Here is a 26,774-nt window from a genome sequence, read left to right as displayed (position 1 = left end):
GCTATGTCATCAATTAAATGTTATGTCATCAATCAAATGTTTGAATTTCGAGTTTTTGTAGTTTAAAAATACATATAAAAAATAAGTTTATAGATCGAATCGTAAATAATATCTGATTGAGATGAAATTTGACATGTGTTTTAAAAACATAAAGAATATGTAATTCAAAAGTTAGATTTTCAAAATATGTAGTTGTAGGGGTAAGGGCCCAAGATTGTATATTGGGCCTTGGGCTTTATTCGAAGATATAGATAGGTCAAAGGAGGAGCAAATAATTATTAGATATTCCCAGTTCAGGTCCCATAAGTAGGGAGGAAATGAAAGGTTGTTCGAGGAGTAACTCTTCCTCGGACTTGATGAATATAGTTCAAAGTGTGTAATCTAACAATTAGAGTGATTTTCCAAGAAACTCCAATGATAGGGACATGCCTCATGAACATACGAGAAGGAAGGAAACCTAGAAATATCTAAGGGAAAGTTGCCATCACCGCATTAAATGTACTGCAGCTACTTTTCTAACTGCATTTATGTGGAGAAGGCTTCTGAACAGTGTTACTTTGGCTACCACAACTCACAGAGAACCAGAAAGAATGTCTAATGGGACAGGTACTCAAGTAAAGGTTCGGATGATCAACAGGTGTAAGATGAGGATAGTCTGGAGGAGGATATATAATGTGAAGGAATCTTCGTGAAGGAGGGGATTAGAAAAATAGAGAGAAAACACTGTAGCAATCTAAATTATCTCTATATCCAATTGTGATCAATATATATAATTGTGACTTCCTCGGACTGAAAGTCCATTGATATCAATACCTCTTATTTATGCTTGATTGTCATTTAATTCAATACTAGCCGTTGTTCAACTCATTAGGGCCTAGTTTTTTGACCCACTCTCTACAAATTTATTGTATTGGGCTCATTGGGCCGAAATCTCATACACTTTGGGTTTGGGCCACAAATCGGGACTCTATAGTAGTCATGTTAATTTTTTTAGTAAGAGTTGTAGTTTTAGGTTACAACTAAGTTTATTGCCAAATTTTGGTGCCCTTAATAATATATTAGGTTCTTATAAATAAAATGAAAATGCCCAAGAAAAAAAGTATTTAACAAATGTTTTGAAAGATATATAGTTTGCAGCATTGATAATATGACTATCATACAGCAATTTTAAAATAAGAAAATTCATAGAAGGAAATTGTAAAATTTATGTATTTGCATGTTTTTATTTTTATTATTTTTTGTCAATATATGAAGTTCTATTTTTATTAGATTTTATATAATTTAAGTTTCTTAATGACCCCTCTGAAAAAAATTCTTAGAGCCACTCCTAATTATAATTGGATAAATTCTTTAAAAATTTGTGTAAGATGAATGTATAGAATTATATACATTATTTGAAAAATATGTATTATTTTTTTAGAGATAGTATCTATCTATGACATCCGCTCATGATGATTGCTCTTTTATCATTAGATTAAGATATTAATTAATTAATTTTTTTTTTTATACTGGAATTGAATTCCAAATCTCATATTCAATTATAAGCGAGTTTACTAATGAGAAAGAAAAAAAAGAAAAAAACACTGTTAATGTACGAAATTGTCTTAGTTTTTTTTAATAAACATATTTCAAAGAGTACTATCTGCTGTTAAAAATTAAAATAATAATAATAATAATATTATGAAGAGGTGGAACAAAACAATTCAAGTGCTTACACACACAATAACAAAAACGACAGCGTTGTGGCGTCAATGTTTTCACTGAAGCTTCACCCTTTTTCAGAACCGAAGCTTTGAGAGAGAGAGAGAGAGAGAGAATAATGCAGTGGGTGACGAGCGCGCAAGCACAAGTGCATGTACAAGACGCATCGACAACACCAACGATGATGACGACGTCGCCTCAGCCCAGCTACCATCAGCCTACTTCCGTCGAAGAAGTCCGTACTCTCTGGATTGGCGATTTGCAGTACTGGGTCGACGAGAACTACCTCCATAATTGCTTTGCTCACACCGGCGAGGTCCTCTCTCTCTCTCTCTATATATATATATATATGTATGTATGTGTGTGTGTGTGTGAATTTGTTTATTTATGTGTTATATGTGTGTGAAGTTTGGTAATTGTTTTCAAATTCAGAGACCCAATGGAAGTTTGAAAGTGAAAGTTTCGATTTTGAGTTGCTTGTTATCATCTCTGTCGATTTCCTGATGTGGGTTTTTTTGGGTTTCTATTTTTTTAATGTATCCATGTGTATGTGCATGTATTTGTGTGTCAAATTTGGTAATTGTCTTCAAATTCAGAGACCCAATTGAAGTGCGAAAGTGAAATTCTCGGTTTTGAGTTGTTTGTTATCTTCTCTGTGGATTTCCTGATGTGGTTTTTTTGGGGTTTATAATGCTGTTTTGAGTAGGTGATGTTTATGAGTGATAGTAAGTGTAAGAGTGCTCTGATTGTAGAATTTTTCAGTGGCGTATTAGGTTTTCAATCATGCCCTGTTAAGATTGGTGTTTGAAATTTTTTTTAGTGTGGAGAAGGGAGCTTCATTGTCGTGGTTGTTCAGGGTTATTGGGTTTGAGAATTTGAGTGTTTGTAGTATATGAAACCAATTGATTAGGCTAGTCTATAAATTCATAATTGGGGTATGTGAATTATGTTTTTTAGATGAGTTGTGAATGTGTTATGGGGTGGCTTTGCTCTGCTTATAGGGTGTGTGAGCTTGATTCGAATTTGGAGTGCATTTATTCTTTGTCTGATCATGAAAAAACATTGTCAATAGAAGAAGAGAGAAGGTTTTTTTTACTTTTATGTTGTCATTGACTTAGAAGAAGGTGGGGGGGGGGGGGGGGGATCTTTGGTTGAATTTTTTTTTAATTGATTATGGCTGATTGCTGCCGTTTGTATTTGTATGTTATAAATATACACAGATTCTACTTTTTCTTACAAATTAAACACCTCTATTCTGAAAACTGACGGAGTTCACAACAAGAGGGATTTGTTGGTTTGAATGATTTTGGGAATATATTGAGTGTTAAATTATGACCGGAGCATACAAAAATTAATAATTAAATTGCTAGGGCAAGGTAAAGACTTTTTTTTTGGCTTTAATGTGGAGATACCAAAATCACTGTATCAAGTTGGTGCTTTCATGCATCTAGAAAGGAGAAGTATCAGAGTTTGAGTTCTTATCATACACATATGTACATTGAAGATCACTCACATGATTCTTATCTTTGAAACATTATAAATAAGGTGATGCAGCTTGACATTTGGGGGTACCTTTGGAGAGGGAGTCTAACGTTGGAATATTAGCTTCACATAAACTTTTCAGGATTTTGAGAGTTAGAGGCAGTTGGCTTTTGCACAATTTGTTCTTATATTCTAATTTGCCTTCCAGTAGTGGAGATGACAAGATGTGGTGGTGGAGCATGGTGACTCATGAATTTCTTATATTCTAAGTTTTTGCTGGTTTTAATGTGAATTAAGCTTCATTTTGGTTAACAGTGGGTCGGTATAGCATAGTGAATTGTGAGTTGCAAACAAGAACAATGAGTCATTGTTAAACACTTGCTAAATTTCCCACCTCCTCAGGTCTTTAAGTCTGTTAATGCTAGATTTTGGGGTGTTGAACTCTGACAATGTGGTAGTTTCTCATTCAAGCTTGTAGTTCTGTGAATCGTGAGTTGCAAACATGAACAATGAGCCATTGTTAAACACCTGCTAAATTGCCCGCCTCCTCAGGTCTTTAAGTCTGTTAATGCTAGATTATGGGGTGTTGAACCCTGACAATGTGGTAGTTTCTCATTCAAGCTTGTAGTTCTGTGCTGAAACAGATGTTATTAACTTTTTAAATGGACACTTCTCTTTACAGGTTATTTCAATAAAGATTATACGTAACAAGATCACTGGCCAGCCTGAGGGTTATGGGTTTGTTGAGTTTGTTTCCCATGCAGCAGCTGAAAGGATTCTACAGTCTCACAATGGCACTCAAATGCCTGGAACTGAACAAACTTTCAGGTTGAATTGGGCTTCTTTTGGCATAGGGGAAAGACGTCCTGATGCTGGGCCTGAACATTCTATTTTTGTGGGTGATTTAGCTCCTGATGTTACTGATTATCTGTTACAAGAGACCTTTCGAGTTAATTATCCGTCTGTTAGAGGTGCCAAGGTTGTGACTGATCCCAATACTGGACGCTCAAAGGGATATGGATTTGTCAAATTTTCTGATGAGGCTGAAAGAAATCGTGCTATGACTGAAATGAATGGTTTATATTGTTCAACAAGGCCAATGCGTATTAGTGCAGCTACACCAAAGAAGACCACTGCGTTTCAACCATATGCTACACCCAAAGGTTATTTATATCTTATTAACTGTTATAGAACTAATGTCATGTTACGGACTCAGATAAGTCTTTCTTATTGTCTGGAAAAGCCATTGAGATAAGAGACTTCAAATTCCTGATTAACATTCTTTAGTCTTCATTCTGAAATTAGTTTCTGATACTGTTTTAGCCTTAATAAGAGATCTTATGTATGGACTTTTCTGACAACAGTATATTCAGTTGCAGCAGCATATCCCACACCAGCACCCGCTGTGCTTCCAGCAGAAAATTATGATGTAAATAATACTACGGTGAGTCAGACAGACTAAAGTCTTATTGTGTTCATTTATCTCATCTCTTATTCTTCTTCTTTTTATCTGCTGCAGATTTTTGTTGGTAACTTGGATCCTAATGTCACAGAAGAGGAGCTAAAGCAAACCTTTTTACAGTTTGGTGAAATTGCCTACGTCAAGATTCCTGTGGGCAAAGGATGCGGTTTTGTACAGTTTGGGACGAGGTTTGTCATTTGCTTGCATGTGAAATATTTACTTGATTTTCCTGATATTTAACAGTGAATGTAAAACTTCTCCCATAATTTTTGTTTTGGTAAAAATGTCTCATAAAGATAGTGACCATTTTTTCTCTTTTTTTCCTTCTTCCTTTTACTTTCTTTTAGAAAATCATTGATTGTTGTACTAGAATGTTGACGTTTTAGGGCCCATACTACTTTTTGCATTGACAAAATGAATCATAAAAAAATGAAAGCATGGAAGAATGCAAGAAAAACCTGTAGTCCAAAAAGGGCAACTCCTTATTATACAATGCTTTTGTCAAGTCTTTTTATCACTTTACCTTTTTTGGTGTCCATGGGTTCCTGATTTCTTTTATTATAATTGTCTATATAGAGCATCTGCTGATGAAGCCATCCAAAAGATGCAGGGAAAGATGATTGGCCAACAAATTATCCGCATTTCTTGGGGTAGGAGTCCAACAGCTAAACAGGTGATTGCTTTTAACTCATCTCTATCATATGCTCACCTTGATATAGTGATAAAGATATTGTTTTCCATTTGTGCTTCCAATGTGATGCTCTATTTCAAAGCCAGGAACACCCGATTAGACAATTGAAGTCTGATGATGTGACAAACCTCTGGTGGAATGGTGGTAAATTAGCTATATTTTGTCTTAGTACTATGTATGAACAAAGAGTGAACTTGAAGGGTTTTTATCAAAGAACTCACTGACAGTCATACTGAATTTTAAACACATTTTATTTTCATCTGCTCACCTACCTGTTAAGGCATGGTTGATAGGTTGAGATGAACACAACATCTCTGGTTAACTTTCTTATATGGTTACCCATTTGTTTTGTACTTGAATTTCCCTTATATAGCTAATTTTCTAGATACATTAATCTAGATATGGTTACCCATTTGTATTGATACTGGAATTTTTCATTATATGGTTAACTTTCTAGATACAACAATCTAGCCTTACAAATTTTTTGATACGAGCTTATTGTAGGACGTACCTGGTAGCTGGGGTCAGCAAGTAGATCCAAGTCAATGGAGTGCTTATTATGGTTATGGACAAGGCTATGAGGCCTATGCTTATGGGGCTACTCAGGATCCATCATTATATGCGTACAACTCATATGGTGGCTATGCAAATTACCCACAGCAGGTAAATTGTTTTGACATTAGTAACACTTTTTGGCACTGATGCTATTCCAAAGCAATTTTTATTTTGTGAGATGGATGCTGTATTAGTCAACAGAAATAGAGCCACTGTTTCTTTTTTTCTTCGGCCTTGTGAGCAATTGTTTCTAGTATCAACTAAGTGAATATCATGTGGGAATAACACATATTGAGCACTGAAGTTCTCAATAATTTTTAGAAGATTTAATGAGACTTTTGAAATTGGAAAAAAAAGAAAGAAAGTTTTTTACTCCAAAATGGGGTTTTTCAAATGTGTGAACTCATATATTATTATTACCCTTCCAACACACAACAAACGGGCTTATTTGTAGATATGAAAGGCCATGCATCATTTTTACCCATTCTACAATTGCACACAGCAGAGAGAGCAAATATACAGAAGGTGCTTGAACTCTTCTAGATATGTTTGAGCATTGTAATTTGAGAGTTTGATTGTAATTCTCACTGAGTACACCCCCGGTGTACTTGGTTTGGTTTTCTTTTAATAAAAATATTTGTTACTTTTCAAAAAAACCAAAAGGTGCTTGAAAATAATTCTATACCTAAATGGTTCATTTACAGGTTGAAGGTGTTCAGGACATGGCAGCTATGACAGGAGCCGTGCCTGCTGTAGATCAAAGGGAGGAGTTATATGATCCCTTGGCTACACCTGATGTTGATAAGTAAATTCTCTTCTTCTTCTCACTTCTTACAATGTAATTTAGGAACCAAACTACCCAAGCCATATATTGATTTCTTTTTTATTTGTTTTAAATGTTGATTTCTAGGTTAAATGCTGCTTATCTCTCCATTCATGGAAGTACCATTTTAGGACGACCCTTATGGCAGAAAACCTCATCACTCTCACAGCAAACTTAGGCATCTCCAGCATAACTTGGTTGATATTCTGGTTTTGATCCATGTTTTCTGGAGCTCTACCAGATTAAGGTGTTCGTGAAGTTATGCAATCAGCATGCGGTCTGGAGAAAAAGCATCAAGTATATGTTTCACGTTGGTACACCATGGGCACAGTTGGACTATGATATTACAATCTGGAGTAAAAACATTCAGGATGCTCTTCAGCATACCATGCTTTAGTGGAATTTGAGAATTTTCTTTTTATTTACGTAGTTTTATTGTTATTTTTTTTACACTTTCATATTATGTGGGCTGTGGATGTCAATACAGGAGACTGGCCATTGGCAAATTTTCAAGTACAGATATACTTTGAGCCACATTTTAGACTGTTGCTTGCTGTATGTTATCAATTTCAGATTAATCGACTCCTTTTCTGCCTAAAGTTGTCCATTGTATCTTCCCAAGTAGCTAACATGTAGCTAACATGAAAATACAAGCTACGATTCCTAGTTTTATTTATTTATTATTTAATTATACAGATGCTTCATATATTCTTTTTCCTGGCACCTATTGCACGATTAATGTGCCATTCCCTCATAGAAAATTGAAAGCATCGGGTCACGACATCATCAATAGAACAAATAATACTTACACCATTGCAATTGCATGATTATATATATTTGCTCTTATAGCAACCAAGTCGAAGATTTAAGTGCAAATCATAACCCCAATCCTTCTCCAAAATTCAAGGTAAATCGTTCTTCATTTAGTTTTTGTTGCTTTGGAAGTTGGAACTCATGCAGCTTGTAACCAGAACTAAGGAATTTGGACAAGTTCGCATTTGGTTGGACAACATTCAATCTATGTATGAGGGGAAAAAAAGGAATTGCGGAGTGGCTACCAACCACCATGCTTCAGAGAACTTACACTCAATTGGTAGAATCTCGCAAGATTTATCATATTACTGAGATTTGGTAAAATAATTACAATACACCAAATCTATGCATTCATTGCAATATGGTTGCAATGTTGGTTATGTACTTCTGTCGTTCACAAAACCATCACTAACACTGGGACTCCTAAGCCAGTGGATATAGTGCGTCTAGAACTTCAAGATTTTATTCATATTGCACAAAACTCTAATCAAACCAAAAATGTCTCCAGATTTCCCCTTCACGCTATCCTTTATCAGCTCACCAAAGTAGTGATGTGGTGAGGAATGATAGGACATGTTTAAAATAGTACAGATTGACAAATGTCCCACAGATTCTAATTTTGTACTTCTCACTTATTAGGGAAGAAAAAAGAGATACAATTTAAGTTTCTTTGTCTCAAAGTTTCTAATAGAAAAATAACAGGGCCTCAGGAACAAGATACAAATTCTCCAAATGAACTCAAAGTTTATAATAAAGGAACAAAGGAAAGGAAAAATGACGTATCCAAGTCTGGAAAGAACATAAATCAATGGGGATTTAGAATTTAAAAAAATGGAGAGCAAGTAAAAATTTGTTGTTCTGAACTAAAAATTGAATGTGATTGTATGAGTCTTGAATTATAAATACTTGGCCAACCAAGGAACCTCCTTGCTGTCTTTCAATGCAAAAGACACATCATCGCTGCCACAGAACATAATGAAATTGTTCAAATTAGGATACTGTCTAAATTTTCTGATACTAACTTAGATGGCTAAATGAAAAATTTTATAAATCAAACATTAGCTGTTATACATATCTGACATTGAAACCGGGGATTATTACTCACAACATTACATTTTACAACAAAATGTAGTTTTAAGAATATAGAGTATGCAGTAATGGTTATTAGCTATTACTGCTGTTTTTTGTTTTTATAAGTTGATGACAAGTTATGGTGTTGTAATGGTAAAATCTCACGTGCCAATTGACATTGTAAGGATTTGAATCTTTGGAGTGGCTACTTCATGAAAAAGAAGTTGAAGGGTAGAACTGTATCAAGCCATCCTCCCAAGACCTCGCTTTTACTGGGGTTAGCGCTGGGTAATGAATCTTTTTTATGACAAGTTATGAGGCTAGAAAGAGACTCTTACTTTTGTGTACTGCAAATGTAATAAAAATCCTAATTAACCAAGGTTCATGCCCTGTGGTCTTCAAAACTTCTACTCAATATATCCACACACCACGTGCAATATGGTGGCAATGGCAATCCCAATAGTAAAAAAATTGTGTCCAGAAGGCTAACGAATTTTTAGGGATTGGACAGAATCCTGCAGGACTAGCTTAGACGTCAACAAGAAGCCTGTCTTGTCCTAGTAATTTCTAATAGAGACGCAAAATTTTAAGGACCAATTTAGGATAGACTTTGGCAAATCATTTTGGACCATCAGAGTAGACCATATTTTCTTTTTACAGTCACATATACTAGTGGCTCTTGCATGTGCAAATATATAGAGAACACCAAGAGAGTCATGCTTGGCATTAGAGTTCATATACAAGACACTTTCCAGTCTTCTATGATTAAATTGCTTTAATTGAGATCAAATGCCAAAGTCAACTGGGTCCAATCAACTATGGCAGTGGGCTTGTTAAAGAACTAACCTCGGAAAATTGAGCTGCAACTTTTGCAACCTGTGTTTAGAGCCTGGCTCACATACAAGAATTCTGCATTCACCAAGCTTACAGCTGCAGAAAAAGAAAGGAAAAAGGAAGTTCAGTCTTCACCTTAACACAGAATTTATTAGCATCAATTCAACTAAATGAGCTTCATATAATTTTATAAGTAACAGAAAGGGTCATCACTAATATGGTCAGAAAATCATCCTGAAATGCAAAGAGAAAAAAGGAGGAATATGGTTTCACAAACTATCATAAAATAAAGCAGGCAGCAAAACATTTCACACAGAAGGAGATGTATACATAATGTTTGTGTGTGTGTGTGTGTGTGTCTCTCTCTCTCTCTCTCTATATATATATATATTATTTTCACCATGGTTTCGATATTCCGTGGCAGCAAATAGGGCTTGGACTTTATTTTTGGTCCTAAGTGCAACCCATGCCTTTTACACCCTAATAGTTCATCGAAGAAAGGCCTCTGAAGTATAGGTCAAACTGAGACCATGTCTCCCATTGATGTCTATAAAATAAATAATAGAAAAAGTCTTACCCAACTTTCAAGAGTGTGTCATATCCAGGAAATGCTTCTCCATTGCTTGTACAGAGACATGAGACCGTCAGTGCCAACTGCAATAAAATAAAATTTCAAGATAAATATCTATACACATGTATTCTTAACATTAAATTTCCTGCACCATTAAGAAGTTTTTTGTAGTTCTGGATGATGGTGAACTAAAATTGTCCTCCTGCAGTTACTACTAGTGCTATCCAGTTATTACTAGCTGAGGATTTCACTTAATATTTTCATGTTTGCAGAGTCCTCTAGCTAAGCTATTATGCAACAAAGAAGCAAAATAAAGTATGAAGAAATCTTGAAGTATTCAGCAATTAATTCCTGCCCACACTTTATGTGAAAGATTCCGGGTTCAGTCCTTGCCATCTTCCATCAAGGAATCATTTGTGGGTGCCCACTATGCAATTAGCCCGAAAAGAATTACAGAAACAAAAAAAAAAAAAAAAAAAAAAAAAAAAAAAAAAAAAAAAAAACTTCAAGGTTTCCGCTAGTGGGCATGTTTGATGAGTTAAAAAGGTTTCTTAGTTTGAAATTGACAAAAACGTTTGTCAAATGTCAAAAACACAAAGAAATCTAAATATCACCAAACCAACAAGAAAGAACAAAGAGATTTAGAGAGAAACTTAAGAAGCTGACCTTTTCAAAGTTGGTTTCACCCATTCCTGTTTTATATAGCTCATGCACCATAGCCGTCAAGAAGATTTTACTTAGTTTGGAAAAACTTTTCATTACCTGGAGGAAAAAAAAGATAATGAAGACATATTCCAAGATCATAACAATATTGTTGTCATTGTGCAAGATGTACAATATGTGAACAGACATTCTTGTCATCCATGTAAGAATGATAATTGCTGAAGATAGTGACTAGACACTGGATCTTGTTTGTACACAGATGTGGCAGAAAAAAGCATGCAAACAGTGGTGGTTATTCAATATTTGTGCTCTGTGATAGTTTGGTCCTGTAAGAGTAGTTTTATTGCTGTGAGTTACAGTTCTTAATCAGGGAAGCACTTATATTAGTTCATAAAAACTCTAAGTGACATCATGTTTCACAGTTTCAGAACAAAAGAGACAGCTCCCCAAATAGAATTCTGTTTTCTCAATAGTTTCTTCTCTCAGCATAGTACTGTTTAGATAGTACGTTTATCCACATATAATTTGCCTTGTAGCAGGACATAACAATCAAAATATTACATGCCTCATTTATCAATTTGATATCTTCTTCCAACATGTTATCGTTCAAACAAATGGAGTATAAGTGTCAATAACAATTTAATCATAATTCAATGTTAACATATAAACTAAATTTCAAACTCACCTGAATATGAGGTGCCTGGAACATTTCTTGAATGGCTGCTTCAACATCAGCCATACCAACAAGTGATTTTCCTAGAAAGCAAAGATTTATTCAATTAAATTAGTGAGTAGAACAAACAAATGCTACTTCTCATGATGTAAGGTCTTACTTTAAGGCTACTAGTGAGGCAAGGTTCCATCTTACATTGGATGCATAATAAGGACTGATTACGAGTGATGGTTTAGATAGTTTGCCTAGTCTTAAACTCACTCTTTAGATTAGGGCCCTAGTTTAAGGATGATGATTCTGGCCTATCAACATAAGTTTTATGACAAATAACAGCCCTAAGTTTCAAATTCTGTAGACTCAACAGTGTATGACATTTTAAAATATAAAAAAGCGAGACTGCAAAACATACTTTGATGTTTTTGTCATTATTTTGAAGAAAATACAATGTGGTGACATGTTCCTTTGTAGCAAAAAAGGGTTTGCAACTTTTTGCAGCATTTCTTTGAAGTGAAATGCAAAATTTAACACCAAACATCACTAGGCCTTCTTCTACAAGTGTGTATATGAGTCCTTGGCCTTCATAGCTTTTAACCATAAACATTTTTTTATTTATTCATTATTTTTCAGCTTCTAAGCAATTGATAGTTAAAAGAAGCATATATTTTCAGTTGTTAGGCCTGCATGATTCGCTAAAAGGTTGTAACAAGAATAAGTTGGACAAACACCATTGAGAAATGAATAATATATTGTGGGTGAAAGTACTGTATAACATCTCATATATCATCATTATGTTAAAAAAAATAAAGATATCAACCTGGAGCGAGCTGAAAGCATGCAATCATTGGAATAGCTACAAGTATTGCAAACATGGGTTTTTTTAATAAAAAATAAAAAAGAAATTAAATTTTCAAGTAAAAGTGTTGCGATCATGTGAAATATGATTACAACTAAGGATGTGATACCCCGTTGTCCCTGTCACAGGGCATTCCTAGGCACATCCTTCTTCACACAGATTTACTAGTCCAATTGATACTGAATATTTACAATATCTAGGCAAAAGAAGAAAAGAGGGGAAAAGGAGAGGAATTTATTTATAAAAATATGAAATCAAATAGAGATGCATATAAGTGCCCTAAATAATTTCAACACTGGACAGATCAGATTTGGTATAACATTTTACATGCGTGCATGGGCGCAACGGATACAAAAACAAAACATTAACCAACGAATAAAAGTACAACCAAGTTTCCACTTCTCGAGGGATCTTCCACTGATTTTTTTATTTTCATTGTTTCAATATGTGAATAAATTAATGTGCATATACCTGAACAAACAGACTTAGGAGCTGATTTTAGGCTCTTGATATGATAATCTTTTATTTCTGCCGCACGCCTGCATATCTCTAGTGCACGTCGTGCATCTCCTGATATTGCTGCAACCTAAAGGTATGTACAGAATGTTAATATTGAGTTTGAAAAAAAAAAAAAAAAAACTCAGATTGGAGTGTTTATCACGTGCAAAAAATTTAGTAGATGAGAAATTATAGAAGCAATCGAGTTTCATGATTAAAAAAAAAAGAGAAAAATACTGACCTTTCTTGAAGCAAATTCTATAGCTTGTTTTTCAAATGCATCGATTCCTTTAAGGCGACTTGAAATGATTTCTTGAAGTTGCTGATAATTATAAGGGCCAAAGCAAAGCCTTTGCATACCCATCCGACTTGCAATACGAGGAAGCAACTTTTCTGGAAGATCCATGGTATTTGCTATACCTGAATTTATGTTCATTACAAAGAATGACATCAGTCATCAACATTGTCATCAGTATATTTAATTAAATAGATTGCCTTGGCATCTTATTGTGACAGATAATATCATTTATTTGCTAATTTTGTGATGATAGATCTGTCAGCTGGGAAGAGGCCTTATCAACATAAAACCATACCTATCACAATTAATTTGGAATTTGGCCTAGTAGGCCAATCAAGAATGTTGTATAGAACCTGTGACAAAAGGGTATGAATATTTAACTTTCTATACTTCACAAAAATCTAGAGCATATGAACTTAAAATATTTGAAATTATTATCACAAATTGAACCAGTTACCGATTGATTTCTGGTTACAAGAAGATCAAGTTCATCTATGAGCAGAATACAAGGCCGATCATCCTGTTTACCAACTTTCTCTCCATCCGAAAATCGTTCATTCAACAAGTGGAGAGCCTTTTTCCAACTGACTCTATGCCCACTTAATGCTTCATATATAACCTGAAAGAACATAGAGTATACTATGGGGAAACCAGAGAATGCAATCACAAAAGGAGAATAGTATCAGCTTGTCATCTTTACCCTGTATATATTCTCTGGTGACGCCAACTTTAGACCATTAATCTCCACAAAACAGTATGGTCTTATACTTCCCGCATGAACTTCTGACCTCAGATTTCTCATTACCGCTAGTACACTCATTGTCTGCAGTTTCATAAGGATAAGAAGATCAAATCTTGTTTATGCATAGAGAAGATTAGAAGAGATCGGAAGCATGTCTTAAGTAACAGAGCTCTATTTTACTCATTACAGCCAACAGATCCTACCTTGCCAGTTCCAGGAACACCATGAATGTACAGGCAACGTCCCAAACATTGATCATCACAGATCGCACCTTTGATGAATGCATTTATCTCCTCCATTTCTCTGAAAAAACGCGTGAACTTTATTAGAAAGGAAAGAAGAAAGGCACATCAAAGAAAACCTATAAAATTTCAATTTTCACATACTTGTTCCTGCAAGGCGGAGATTTAGGTAATGATGCCAGCAGAAGTGTTGCCTTTGCTCTTTCAAGTTCAGTCTGTTTGTGGCATCTTACATGCTCTGGGATTTTCTTTGTCCCTATCTTTTGAAGTCCAAAAAACTGTCCCTTCCTTGAGTTCTGTATTAGTTACACACAGACTAATTTAATTTGGGCAATCACAAGCCAAAAGCCACAAGTTTCTAATAAAGAATAGTGTCATACTGCAGCCAACTCATGAGCTGAGGATTGCTTGGTTGGTAAACTTTTTATGTTCTCATCATCATATTCAATGTCTTCATCTGTATCAGAATTTGAATCCTTGCCAAGTTTCCAATCTTCATCACTGTCATCATCTTCTTCACCATCCTACCAAATGGCAATAAACCCATAATTTTAAATGCTAACTCAATTTTGACACTATAATAACCACCAAATACTGCCTCTATTATGTGAAATGCTTACCTCTTCACCATTATCAATCTCTGCAAGACGCTTGAAACTGTGCCAATGAATATCATATTCATACTCACAAAGAAAAACATCATCTCCATAATTGGCCTTGGCATATTCTTTAGGGATCATGACATAGCAATGTCTAAGAACAGATTCCATCTGCAGCAATTTGCATGAGCATTATTAAAGACTTAAGGATGACAAGCATGAATGAATGGAGACTATAGACATGTGCAGCTAGCTTTAAAAGCTACTTCAAAGTATTAGGGCAACTTTGCAGTTTTACGCTACTTTCCAAAATTGCAGAATAAAACTGACCACTTAACATAATTGCTTAGTGGACCATGAATGTCAAAAGCAATCATAAAAGGGAATGGTAAAAAAAATTGACATGCCATTGTTTATGTGCTTGTAGGGGTGAAATCAACTAACCTGCCAATTGAAAACAATCGGAACAATTTTGATGAAAGTTCGACCCTCAGTTTGGAAAAGGTGAGGTATTTCTATTGATTGTAATGAAAAATCTATATATAAGGCTTAACCAAATTGGCTTGCTAGAGAAATACTAGGGAACGTTAAAGTAGAGAATTTGGGCTGCCCTTCAAGTGCTAAATCACAATATCTAAACGCATAAAATTCACATCCACAATAGCAGCTAAATCTTTCAGTTCCTCTTATATACTTTTTTTTCCCCTACAATAAAATTTATGTACATGCTAAGGGTCCTCTTACTTATTTGATTTAATAAACAGTTTCAAGACCCCCATTAATAAACACAAACAAACCACGGAACAAAGCATGTACCATATTACTACACTATAGAACTGTAAGAATGTCAAAGACATATTATATAATCAGTATCACATCCCAGAATACACTGCTATATTAGTACATACCTCGATGTCAGCGAAATCATTTGTACGATATAGCTCCCTCCTCAAATTATGAGGCTGTCTTCCAGCAGCAGTCTCTTCCGGGATCATATACCAACGTACCCGACACCAATAGATACCATCCACTTCTTTCCATATACTGAAAACCCCCACACACACATTATAACAAACACAACAACAACATTACGAATTCACACAATTCAGTTCAATCTAAACAACAAAAAGGAAGTTGGTAGGTACTTGGGTGGGTATCACTACCTCTCAATACGTGCAGCCCACAAATCACTCGAAAGCAGCCTCTCCCTCATTGTCCTCGCCAGCTTCTTCCCCTCCGGCGGCACTGGAAATTCAACCTCCTTACCAGATTTCCGAGCATCACAAAACCCGCATACCCAATCCCCTTCCGGAACCACCTTCAACGGCGGCTTCAAGCACTTCAAATGAAACCCACCTAAGCAATCATCACACTCAATCATCACAGACTTCCCAGCCTTAAAGCACACTCTACACTCCTCAATTTCCTGCACCTCATCGTCGGAACTCGCGTCCTCTCTCCTCTTCACATACACATCATCCCCTACGTCAAACTCCCCTCCATCATACACAACTTTCTTGTAGTACACTCGCCTTTTCGGCACCGACACCGCCGACTTAGCTCTCGTGACCACTTTGCTCTCTTCTTGCCTCTTTCTCTTCCTCTTCGACTCCAATTGCTCCGGAGAAGCCGGAGAAAAAGACGAGACATCGACTTTTACCGAATCTTCCTTATCTTTCCGCTTCAATTTCGGTAATTTTTCCGCCGAATCTCGGGGAGTGTTCGGATCGGAAGTGCGGCTCGTTTTCTTGCCACTTCTTGGGGTTTCCTTTGGTTCTTCGATCGAGACTGGTGGATCGAAGAGTGGAGAGTTTAGGCGAGAGGATCTGCGAGGGGTTAGGGTTTGGGTTTGAGGGGTTACAGGAGCGAGAGGCGAAGGCGTAGAAGGTTTTGGAGTCGATTTCGTTTGGTGTTTGGAGCTCCTCGGCGACTTGAGGAGGTGCTTCTTTGGAGTCTCCGCCATGGATGTACGGAAAATACAGTGCGATGGAGATGGCGGCGGCGGTGGTGGTGCTGGTGGTGCTAGGGTTTCGAGCACGGAGAGAGAGAGAAAGAGAAAGAGAGTTAGTTTTTGTAAGAGAGAGAAAATTGGCGGGAAAATTTCCCTCCCAATTTGGAGAACTTTTTGAACCGTTGAACAACGTATATAATAAAAAGTCCTTTTTGGGTTTCGTTAAAAATGTTTTAACGGTAAAATTTCTTTTTTCCTTTCCAATAATTTATTAGTATTGTTTCCTTTTTTTTAAACATTCTTTATGGTTTTTTTTGAGAAAGTTTACACTTGATGATAATTCATTTATTATTAGATCAGGACACCGATTAGTTTTTGGTGTAGGCGATAATTGAATATCAAATTTCTTATTTAACCATAAAAATTTTTACCAATTGAACTAACTGGAATCTATTTTCTTTTTGGTATTGATTGAAGATTGATCTTCATTTTCTTTAATAAAATTTGCTTTCTAAAGTATCTTAAGGTCGTAAAAGGTTTTCTTTTATAACTATCAAAAAATACTATAACATAAGAAGAAAACTTATTAATGTCATATTTCAATTGGTTGACACTTTAGTATTTTGAAATAAAGCGTTCGAGGTAATAGTAATACACACCATTTGATTGCATTATCTCTATTCATCATGCTTGTCTCTTTTTTCTTTCCTTTTTTTGAAATATTAAACTAATTCAAAGATTATACAAGGTTAATTGCAATTATTCATCCTAAACTAAGGACATATTTGTAATGCACACCATAAAATAAATAAATAAAATTCTATTGAAACCTTAATTCAAGATTAATTTGTTATATCTGCACCATCATTCAAGTCAGTGTCATAATTAATTAATTAGTATATTATCTACTATAAACCATTGGAGTATTTATAATAATGATTTTTTTTTTTGGGAACAACTTTACCATGACAACTTAATTAACTAAAAAAAATACTGCAATTGATACTTGATTTGAGATTAATTTGGTATTTAGACACTCATTGGGACGATGATGAACACTACAAATATTGAATTGGGGTGATGGTTGCAAAATATTGTAATTTAGAGTGGATGACTACAGTTAACTATTATACATATATACACAAATTTAGATTTGGTGCAATAGCAAATTAGCAACTACAGTACATTTGTCTTTCAAGGTCTAAGATTACAAGTTAAAAAGTTTTTTTTTAATCTCAGCCCTTGTATAATTAATTTTTTTTAACCTTTAAATTTTTTACTTTTAACTTTTTTCTCTCACATCAAAGGTATAAGTCAGCTAATGCAATAAGTAATAACCCTCGTTTGTCCAAAAAAAAAAAAATCCTATATGTAATTAAAACAAATTTTAATAATTGGTATTTGGGGATGACTCTTCCAACTATACCACACCAAATTGCCAATTGTCTTGTGACTCAATGATATTGTCCAATCTCTCACATGGAGTGAAATTTTATTTTTATGTAATTTTTAGATAGATAGATAGTGGGGAAGGGAGATGTAAGGTTCAAATCATATGACTGGAACACTGCAAATAATGTCATTATCATTGGGTTATCACGTAACCTCCATGAAATGAACTTGAGCTCATAGACAAACCACAGAGAAGGAAATAGGAATAATTGAGTGAGACCTTGATCTAGGCTCATTATTGAGACATATGTGACAAAACTTCTTAATTGGAAGTTATAACCTTAGAATTTCATACATAAGAGTAAACAATAAAACATAACCTCAATATATAAAATAAAAACATAACTGTAGTCTATTAGTAATACAGACTTTTAGCCTCATAAGAAATTCTTGCTAACTCACAGGGGGAAGCAGAAGCATATCCTCAAAGCTCCCATTGCTTTATCTGCTAAATTTAGAGCTCAACAATTTGCACACAATGGTTATTGATACTATAAATAATAACACTTTCAAATGAATATCTGAATGTGATTCATCTCACTCTCTCTCTCTCTCTCTCTCATCCTTTTGGATGAGCAATATACATCTAATAAAAGTAGCTATATGTCATTTAATCCTTGCCTATAACTCTTCAAGCCGAGTATGACAAGGACTAATCCAAGATAATCGTAATTGAAAGTGGACGCCAAGAGTTGAAACTTGTAATTGTTCCATGGAGGAAATCTAAACCAAAATTCAGTAAGGAAACTTCTTCTTGTAACAGCCTTCTCATGGCTGAATGTGTCAAATGAGAACTTTCCATGGTACCTACCAAATCCACTTCCACCAACTCCTCCAAATGGGAGGGTATCAGCTGCATACTACACATAGCCAAATGCAAGCCTTCAGACTGAGAATTTAGAAGCTATAAGCATTGAGGACTATTTTACTGTTTTTTGGCCTTTGTAATGAAGTGTAATTTAATATTCACTCATTAAGTACAGATTAGACAGTTTAGTTTACTTGAGAAACTAAAAGTAGTGCAGACAATTGACTTATTGATAACATACTTGAATAATTGTATCGTTGAATGTCACGCTTCCAGATGATGTTTCAGAAATCATCCTTTTTTGGAGTGTTTTATTTTTAGTGAAGCAATATATAGCCAGTGCTTTAGGCTTTGAATTTATGAATTGTATACTGTCTTCAATCTTCTCTAGCTGTCAAACCAAGAAAAGAATCACTATAAATGAGCAACATGCCTTACTGAGTACTCAGTTTTCTTGAGCTACCACCACATTCATAAATACACTGCCCGACAAGGCCAGTCAAGAAACCTATTATATAATACATATATCTGCATGTGTGTCTTACTGTAATTATTGGAAGCAATGGACCAAAGATCTCATCTGTCATAATTTCTGCTTGGAGAGGGGGATCCATCAAGATTGTTGGCTCAATGAACCTGAATGGAGATCAATAACAAGCATATTAAAACTAATACTTGTGAAACATACAAATTAAAGAATAAGACAAGCTGTCAAAGAAAATTGTCCTAATGATAAAAAAGAGGTTAAAAACAGAAGCTCAACTTTCTCTTATATACCAAGCATTTTTCTCTTTTCAAATCCTCAAAATAGCACAATGGAATAATTTAATATAGGGATTAATCCCATATAAAAACCAATTTATTGAATATGAACACTACGAATTCATATATAACCAAAACTTCCTTAACAAAAAAGAAAAAGGGAGGGTCGTGGGTTTTAAAGAGAGAGAGAGAGAGAGAGAGAGAGAGAGAGAGAGCTTAAATCATAAGGTCCATATTCAGAAAAGCGATTAAATAATGTCATTTACAAGTTATCTTCATCCACTGAACCACCGAAAATAGTAGAGGCATCAACATGTGGATCCTTAAGAAGATTCTTAAGTCGTAAGAGATGTTGTTTATTTATTATCCTTGCAATGCTGTGTGATTCCTTTGGATTTTCTCCAAACATTTCCTTGATCATGCTCTTCATCAACTCCACCTGAAATAGAGTATCATTGTTTCAAAATGTTGTTGCATTACAAACAAAAAATTCATATAAGATTCAGCATAAACTACTACTTTCATACCACAGTGCGTGTAAATTTCTTTTCAACAAGGACGTAGTCTATTGCTATGCATGCTTGACCAGCACAGCAACCAAATTTCCCATAAACAATTCGCTTTACCGCCACCTTGTGATTAGACAGCACAAAAGAACTCAACTTAGCATATTGTCATAACATAGACCAGAAATGCATAAGTGTGTAGGCCAATTCTGTGACTAAAAAATATTATAGTGTACCACACTAAGGCCAAACTTACCTTTATATCCCAAGAACTAGAAAGGGAATCAAGAACGGCAGGGCATTTTCCACCCAACTCTAGAGTAACAGGTGTTAGATGCTTCACAGCAGCAGACATGACAATCCTTCCAACATGTGCACTTCCTAAGCATTAACATTAAGATTGAATTACTTAGTACCCATTTGGATTCAAATTAATTTGGCGTTTGCGTTTTGTAATTTGCGGTTTTCTCTTTTTTTTTGTTCAGCCTGCAATTGTTGACAAGTCAATTGTGAACAGTGCACCCGTGCACTGTTCACGATCCCACAAATTACACTTTTTAACAACTTTTTCATTAAAAATGGGTTACACAGTACTATTTACACATTTAAAAATTATTTCGTTACAGTGTTTTCAGTTTCAGCAAAAATAAGCTGTATCCAAACGGACCCTTAATCTTTTAAAACCAATGGTTAGAATAATGATTAGGTGAATAAAATTCATTATTGCATATCAGTCTAAGTTTGAACCATGTCCTCACTTTAATTCTCATTTAAAAAGTTATATTGAGCATGAGTCTAGGCTCACGTGCAAGGGGGAGTGTTAGAAAGATGAGAGACTGATTTTACCTGTAAATAAGATCTTGTCCCATTTCTGCTGTAGTAGTTGTTCACCCACAGATGGTCCACCTTGGATAACCTTGACAGCTTTGTTGTCCAAGTAAGTGGAAATTGCAGTTGCTAGAAGAGAAGCACTAGCAGGAGCCAATTCAGAGGGCTTTAGAACCACTGTATTTCCAGCTGCTAATGCCCCTATCATTGGTTCCAAGGACAGTCCTATATTTTGTAACAAAATGACAACAATTCAATCGATATTAGGATATGGGAGGAGAAAAATGAAGCAAACTATTTTTTTTTTCCCCTAGTTATGTTAGAATAATGGTTTAATGATTGAATTCATCATTTACTAACCATTTAAGTTTTTGGAACAATCAATGATTTATCATTATATAAAGAATAATGATCTTGAGTTTGAACTCTATCTCCACTCTACCTCCCATTTAAAAAATTAAAAACTTCCCGTGCTCGGCCTCACTTGTTAAGGGGAGTTTGGGCCAAACGTATAGGAAAGTATTAGAATAATGATTAAATGAATAAATTTATTATTTCTTAATATTTTAAACTTTTGAAACAATCAATAATTTATCATATTCTAAAAGGTATAATAATTTACTTACCAAAGGGAAAATTCCACGATGAAATAATGAGGACAAGGCCAAGAGGCTCAGGAACAATTTCTGCACTAGTGAGCAAAGCAATTTGCGGCAGTTTAGCCTATAAACCATACGTTAACGAGAATTGTTAGTATATGTTGCCTCAATTTACTTCGTGAATAAGTTTCTCAAAAAAAAAAAAAAAAAATTCTTGAATATTGTTAGGAGGTGACTAAACCAATGTTGGTTTATGTATAAACTTTAACTTCTTTTCTTACTAGAAAGCAGGAAAATTTTAAAAGGTTCTACAAACCTTTTTTTTTCCCATGCAGAATCCCAATAAAATATTATTACCCCAATTTTTTTTTTATTAAATAATACTTTGATCCTTAAAGTTTGAGACCATCTTCATTTTGGTCCACTGAGTTTGATTAAGTTTTCAAAATAATCAATATTTTGTCTATTTTCATGACTAATTTAGCCGTTAAGTGTCAACAAAACAAGATTATTTCTTTTTCTTTTTAAAAAAAATTAGCCTCTCTCCCTTAATGGCCATAGGAGTCATGGACATAGACATAAGGACCAAATTAATGAAATCAAATGGTAGACTAAAATGAAAAATCTCAAACTTAAGAGACCGAAATGAAAAAAATTCAAAATTCAAGAGTCAAAAATATAATTTAGTCTTTTTTTGTGTGGTTTATTGTTATGAAATATACAAATAATTCGTTTCTTCTTCCTTTTCTCTATTATTACTATTATTATTATTAGTGTATATATATATATATATATAACTAAAATCGAAACTTTTGACTTTTTATTGACCTCTCTAGAGCTTACCACATTATTATCATTTTTTTTTAAATAAAATTATTTTTGTTTAGTCCAAACTTAACAAGGAGTGAAACTCTATCTTTCTAACAAGTCCAACTTAAACTCAAACTCCAACTCATCATTATCATTTTTTAAAACAAAATTATTTTGTTTAGTCTAACAAAAAGTGAAATTTTATCTCTCTAACAAATCCAACTTATTTCCAAATTTGCGAGGTTAATCATGAATTTTATAAAAGCAGTGCAAACCTCAATATATATTTTTTAAAACCGAGTAGAGGTATGAGTTATTCTTTTGTTATTTTCTTCTCCTTTACTTTGTTAAAAAAAAAATTTATTTTATTGTTTTTCATGTATTTTTTAAAAAGTAATTTTGGTACATGAATCACCAAATTCTCTTTAGCTATTTTTTACAAGATAAAAAAGCTTGCAATAATTGAATTTGGGGTTGCTGCTACTACATATGTCTTTACTTCACTTCACGATATGAAAGTATGTTAATTTCTTGGGTAAAACGCTTATATATGATATATTAAGAGGAGGTATGTCTTTCATTATTTCAATGTGGGCTCTTGCACAACATTGTTTAGTGTGGGCCACATGTGGATAAAGTTCGTTTAAAGTTTAGATCCGTTAAAATTTAAAACTTATTGCTTTATGGGTTTGTGTATTTTTTTTTTTTCTTATATTTCTCTTTTGAATAGTTATATATTTTTTGAATTATTTCAATAACTTATTCTTTAATTATATATCTTTTTTGGCATTTTGGAAGTTTTAATATTTGAATTTGTGTAGTCACACACACACACACACACACACATACACATATATTTTATCTATAATTTTTAAGTTCTAAATCTTTTGATTCCTTCTAATAGTTATAGTCATGGATTATTCTTTTAAATGTAACTCATCTTTCTCTTATATTTCTCAATTATTTAGTCATATATATTTTGCTTTGTTTCAATAATTTCTAAGCAATAAATCATCTTATTTTTTAATATTTTTTGGTCTTTCAGAAATTTTAATATTTGAATTTTTGAGTTATTTTTTTTTACAGTATCTTAAATTTTTTCACAAATTTTTTGTGAGCCATTGCTTGTTCAAGCAATGACTTCTTTATCAAATTTTAACACAAATTGAAGTCATACAAGAGCAAATCATACAATGGTGTAGTTTTTTAATCAATTTAAGATTTTATAAAATTATTTTAGTTTACCTCACAAATAGGTAGATTCTCATATATAGCACGGGTTAACGACTAGTTATTATTATTATTATTATTATTATTATTATTAATGCCATGTAAAGTCTAGTAGTTGAGCTTACCTTTCTTCCTGACATCCATCCTCTCAAAGATTCCAATGCCAAATTCAGTGTCTTAATCAAGGTTCCTACCTGCAAACAAGGAGAATTTACTATAACAAAAGCAAGAGATCAAACTTTCAATCTCTCCATCTTAAAAATGAATCCAAGAGTCTTTACCACTATTTACGTCCCTGTAAAAATATGTTCACAAATTCCTCGTGATTGTGATTATTATTCAACCTGTTTTCAAATTCTATTCATGTTCCTTTTCCCTTGTGAGGGTAGTGAATAATTAAACAAATTTCTTGTAATTTTGGCTAAGAACAGTTGTGCATTACTTCTAAACCCATTTTATGTGATAAATAATATTAGACCCTACCAAATGAATGTGAATTTGTGTGTTCAAATCCTATTGGATGTATGTGTAATTTACCAAGGAAGTTTTTTTTTTTTTTTTAATTAAAAAAAAAAAAAAAAACCCTATCCTAGAAACAAGAAAGCCACAAAAACATGCACTTAAAATAAAACAAGTTAGTAACCTCTCAAACAGGTTATTATGACACTTATTTTTTAGAAGGTAATCCATATAGTAGAAAATTAAAATGGAACAAGATATATAGTTTGTATACCTCATCTCTAAAAGTCTCAACCTGATGCTTTCCCAAGTCTTGCTTAAGAGCATTAAAGATATCACCCTCCTTTTCCTTTAGCAGAGTAAGCAGCCCTTTGAGCTGTGTCTTTCTCCAAGATGCTTCTTTAGTCTTTCCATGACTGTAATACTCTCTCATGTCCTCCAGATCTCTTTCGAAGTCTCTCAAAGTCTCCATGGCTTAGAGGAAGGAAAAAAAAATGTGCACTAAACTCTTCGTCCACACAGCTTAATTCAACCAGCTTTCTTTGCTGACTAGTTGGGTTCATAAATTAAAGCTTCTCCTCATGCAGTCTACGTTACCAGTCTATAGTAAATATGTGGGGTCAAGAGAGGGTTAAGTGTCAGCTACCACCTTTCAAAATAGATGTACATGCATCTACTATTAATTTTTGTACAATCTTGTTTAATTATTTTTATGGGACCATATGACTTTCTTTTTTTTTTTTTTTAATGGAATGGGACCATATGACTTATTAGTTTATCAAGTAATAAAATTCATCCATGTGGCCTAGAAAGTAGCATATCCTTATGGAATCATATGGCTTATTAGTTTATCTTTATCAGACAGTGCGAAAGTGATTGTAGCCTGACAAAGTCTAACACCAGTGCTAAAATATACTATACTCCCCTCTTTTTAATGATGGCAGGTCTTTGTTAGGCAGCTTTCACCAAGTCAGAGTGGAGCATGTATTCCGAGAAGGGAATAAATGTGCACACTTGAAAAAAGGGGTTGTCCTATGCCGGAGGACTTTGTTGATTCTGATTTGCTCCCCAACTCTGATATTTCCTCTCTTGTTAATATGGATGCTTCTAGTCTGTATCATTGTAGACTCTCGGGAGCTACTCTCGCCACTTTGGCGAGTTAGTGGTTTTATGTATATTCCGTTTAACCAAAAAAAAAAAAAAATGAGTTTATCAAACAGTGTACTTCTTTTGTGTATAGTTATAAGATCATATGTAGCCAAAATATGGGTAACTTGATTTGCTTCTTTAAGTTGTTTTGTTCATGGATCTGTCCTATCAGTTTCATAAGTTTTCAAAATAATCAATATTTCATCTATTGTCATGACTAATTTAGCTGTTAAGTATCAACAAAACATATGTTCACAAATTCTAAACAAATATTATTGTAATACTCAAAAACAAATATTATTTGATCCACTAATATTATTGTAAAAATATGTTCACAAATTCCTCGTGATTGTGATTATTATTTAACTTGGTTTCAAATTTTATTCATTTTCCTTTTCCCTTGTGAGGCAGTGGATAATAAAACAAATTTCTTTTAATTTTGGCTAAGAACATTTGTGCATTACTTCTAAACCCATTTATGTGATAAATAATATTAGACCCTACATGAAGGTGAATTTGTGTGTTCAAATCCTATTGGATGTATGTGTAATTTACCAAGGAAGGTTTTTTTTTTTTTTTTTTTTTTTATTTTTATTTTTATTTTTATTTATATATATATATATATGTATATATTTTTTTTTTATATATATAATAAAAAATAATATAAAAAAACCCTATCCTAGAAACAAGATAGCAACAAAAACATGCACTTAAAATGGTCCAAGGAAAGCACTCGTATGCTTAAAATAAAACAAGCTAGTAACCTCTCAAACAGGTAATTATGACTCTACTATAAAAAAATATAAAAAAAGTTATTATGACTCTTATTTTTTAGAGGGTAATCCATATATATGTACACTCAGAAAATTAATATGGAACAAGATATATAGTTTGTATCCCTCATCTCTAAAAGTCTCAACCTGATGCTTTCCCAAGTCTTGCATAAGAGCATTAAGGATATCACCCTCTTTCTCCTTTAGTAGAGTAAGCAACCCTTTGAGCTGTGACTTTCTCCAAGATGCTTCTTTAGTCTTTCCTTGACTGTAATACTCTCTCATCTCCCCCAGATCTCTTTCAAACTCTCTCAAAGTCTCCATGGCTTAGAGGAAGTGCACTAAACTCTTCAGCCACAGCAGCTTAATTCAACTAGTCTTCTTTGCTGACTAGTTGGGCTTCATAATTAAAGCCGCTCCTCATGCAGTCTACGTTACCAGCCTATGTGTACGTTTGGATAGAGTTTTGCGCGTCTAGCATCCATCAATTTTAGGTGGGTGTATGCAATGTTCATAGGGCCTACATTTTTTTTTCTTTAGAAAAACAACTTTAAAATTGAGTCTTACAGTACTATTCACATATTTAAAAATTATTTTGTTACAATATTTTTAGTTTTTAATTTTCAACGATAAGCATTATTTAAACAGACCCATGTATGGTAAATATGTGGGGGTCAAGAGGAGATTAAGGGTCCGTTTGGATACAGCTGAAAACTGAAAATTGAAAAATACTGTAGCAAAATAATTTTTAAATTTGTGAATAGTATCGTGGGACCCATTTTTAATGAAAAAGCTGCTGAAAAGTGAAATTTGTGGGTCCGTGAACAGTACATGATGTGCTGTGATTGGCTGAAACAAATTGGAAAAGTCAAAATT

General features: G+C 33.9%; 3 protein-coding genes and 1 non-coding gene across 5 annotated transcripts; 1 reads left to right on the top strand and 3 right to left on the bottom strand.

Annotated features, from left to right (window-relative positions):
- Positions 1-1,740: 1,740 nt before the first annotated feature.
- Positions 1,741-7,313, top strand: LOC126717540 (polyadenylate-binding protein RBP47B'). Of its 2 annotated transcripts, none has more exons than XM_050419329.1 (8): positions 1,741-2,017; positions 3,866-4,346; positions 4,557-4,627; positions 4,703-4,833; positions 5,222-5,318; positions 5,841-5,999; positions 6,596-6,696; positions 6,802-7,313. In XM_050419329.1, exons 1-8 carry the CDS (start codon positions 1,820-1,822, stop codon positions 6,890-6,892), a joined length of 1,329 nt encoding a protein of 442 aa, XP_050275286.1. In that variant the 5' UTR covers positions 1,741-1,819; the 3' UTR covers positions 6,893-7,313. The 2 variants fall into 2 exon arrangements, with proteins under 2 accessions (XP_050275286.1, XP_050275275.1); XM_050419318.1 differs by having other exon boundaries at positions 1,742-2,017; positions 4,548-4,627.
- An 823-nt stretch (positions 7,314-8,136) lies between these two features.
- LOC126717533 (origin of replication complex subunit 1B-like) lies at positions 8,137-16,694 on the bottom strand. Its single transcript, XM_050419305.1, has 16 exons — positions 15,735-16,694; positions 15,480-15,615; positions 14,593-14,742; positions 14,353-14,496; positions 14,117-14,268; positions 13,934-14,033; positions 13,689-13,811; positions 13,446-13,607; positions 13,284-13,341; positions 12,932-13,110; positions 12,664-12,778; positions 11,352-11,422; positions 10,670-10,765; positions 10,010-10,086; positions 9,445-9,528; positions 8,137-8,487 (listed from the first exon to the last, which is right to left on the bottom strand). The coding sequence occupies exons 1-16, from the start codon at positions 16,532-16,534 to the stop codon at positions 8,424-8,426; spliced, it is 2,511 nt and encodes an 836-aa protein (XP_050275262.1). The 5' UTR covers positions 16,535-16,694; the 3' UTR covers positions 8,137-8,423.
- LOC126692774 (small nucleolar RNA snoR28) lies at positions 14,608-14,685 on the bottom strand. Its single transcript, XR_007645077.1, has one exon. It is a non-coding gene; the product is annotated as a small nucleolar RNA snoR28 (small nucleolar RNA).
- A 1,589-nt stretch (positions 16,695-18,283) lies between the features above and the next one.
- Positions 18,284-24,540, bottom strand: LOC126717509 (aldehyde dehydrogenase family 3 member F1-like). The gene is made up of 10 exons (XM_050419277.1): positions 24,251-24,540; positions 23,643-23,711; positions 21,505-21,601; positions 20,897-21,103; positions 20,307-20,431; positions 20,072-20,176; positions 19,811-19,983; positions 19,328-19,418; positions 19,024-19,173; positions 18,284-18,834 (listed from the first exon to the last, which is right to left on the bottom strand). The coding sequence occupies exons 1-10, from the start codon at positions 24,446-24,448 to the stop codon at positions 18,574-18,576; spliced, it is 1,476 nt and encodes a 491-aa protein (XP_050275234.1). The 5' UTR covers positions 24,449-24,540; the 3' UTR covers positions 18,284-18,573.
- Between the last annotated feature and the right edge of the window lie 2,234 nt (positions 24,541-26,774).

Source organism: Quercus robur, chromosome 1, assembly GCF_932294415.1.
Source record: "Quercus robur chromosome 1, dhQueRobu3.1, whole genome shotgun sequence".
NCBI classification, from domain to species: domain Eukaryota; kingdom Viridiplantae; phylum Streptophyta; class Magnoliopsida; order Fagales; family Fagaceae; genus Quercus; species Quercus robur.
The sequence above is the reverse complement of the archived record's forward strand: the minus strand, read 5'-3'. Positions and strand labels throughout refer to the sequence as shown.

Coding starts and splice junctions, on each gene's coding strand:
- LOC126717540 (XM_050419318.1), top strand. CDS start 1,820: ATGCAGTGGGTGACGAGCGCGCAAGCACAAGTGCATGTACAAGACGCA. Junction 2,018..3,865: donor GCTTTGCTCACACCGGCGAG/GTCCTCTCTCTC, acceptor TTCTCTTTACAG/GTTATTTCAATAAAGATTAT. Junction 6,000..6,595: donor ATGCAAATTACCCACAGCAG/GTAAATTGTTTT, acceptor GTTCATTTACAG/GTTGAAGGTGTTCAGGACAT.
- LOC126717533 (XM_050419305.1), bottom strand. CDS start 16,534: ATGGCGGAGACTCCAAAGAAGCACCTCCTCAAGTCGCCGAGGAGCTCC. Junction 14,497..14,592: donor AGATTGATAATGGTGAAGAG/GTAAGCATTTCA, acceptor GCCATTTGGTAG/GATGGTGAAGAAGATGATGA. Junction 13,111..13,283: donor TTCCAAATTAATTGTGATAG/GTATGGTTTTAT, acceptor ACATAAATTCAG/GTATAGCAAATACCATGGAT.
- LOC126717509 (XM_050419277.1), bottom strand. CDS start 24,448: ATGGAGACTTTGAGAGACTTCGAAAGAGATCTGGAGGACATGAGAGAG. Junction 19,984..20,071: donor AGAAATTTACACGCACTGTG/GTATGAAAGTAG, acceptor ACTCTATTTCAG/GTGGAGTTGATGAAGAGCAT. Junction 19,419..19,810: donor TCAGTGGATGAAGATAACTT/GTAAATGACATT, acceptor ATCTCCATTCAG/GTTCATTGAGCCAACAATCT.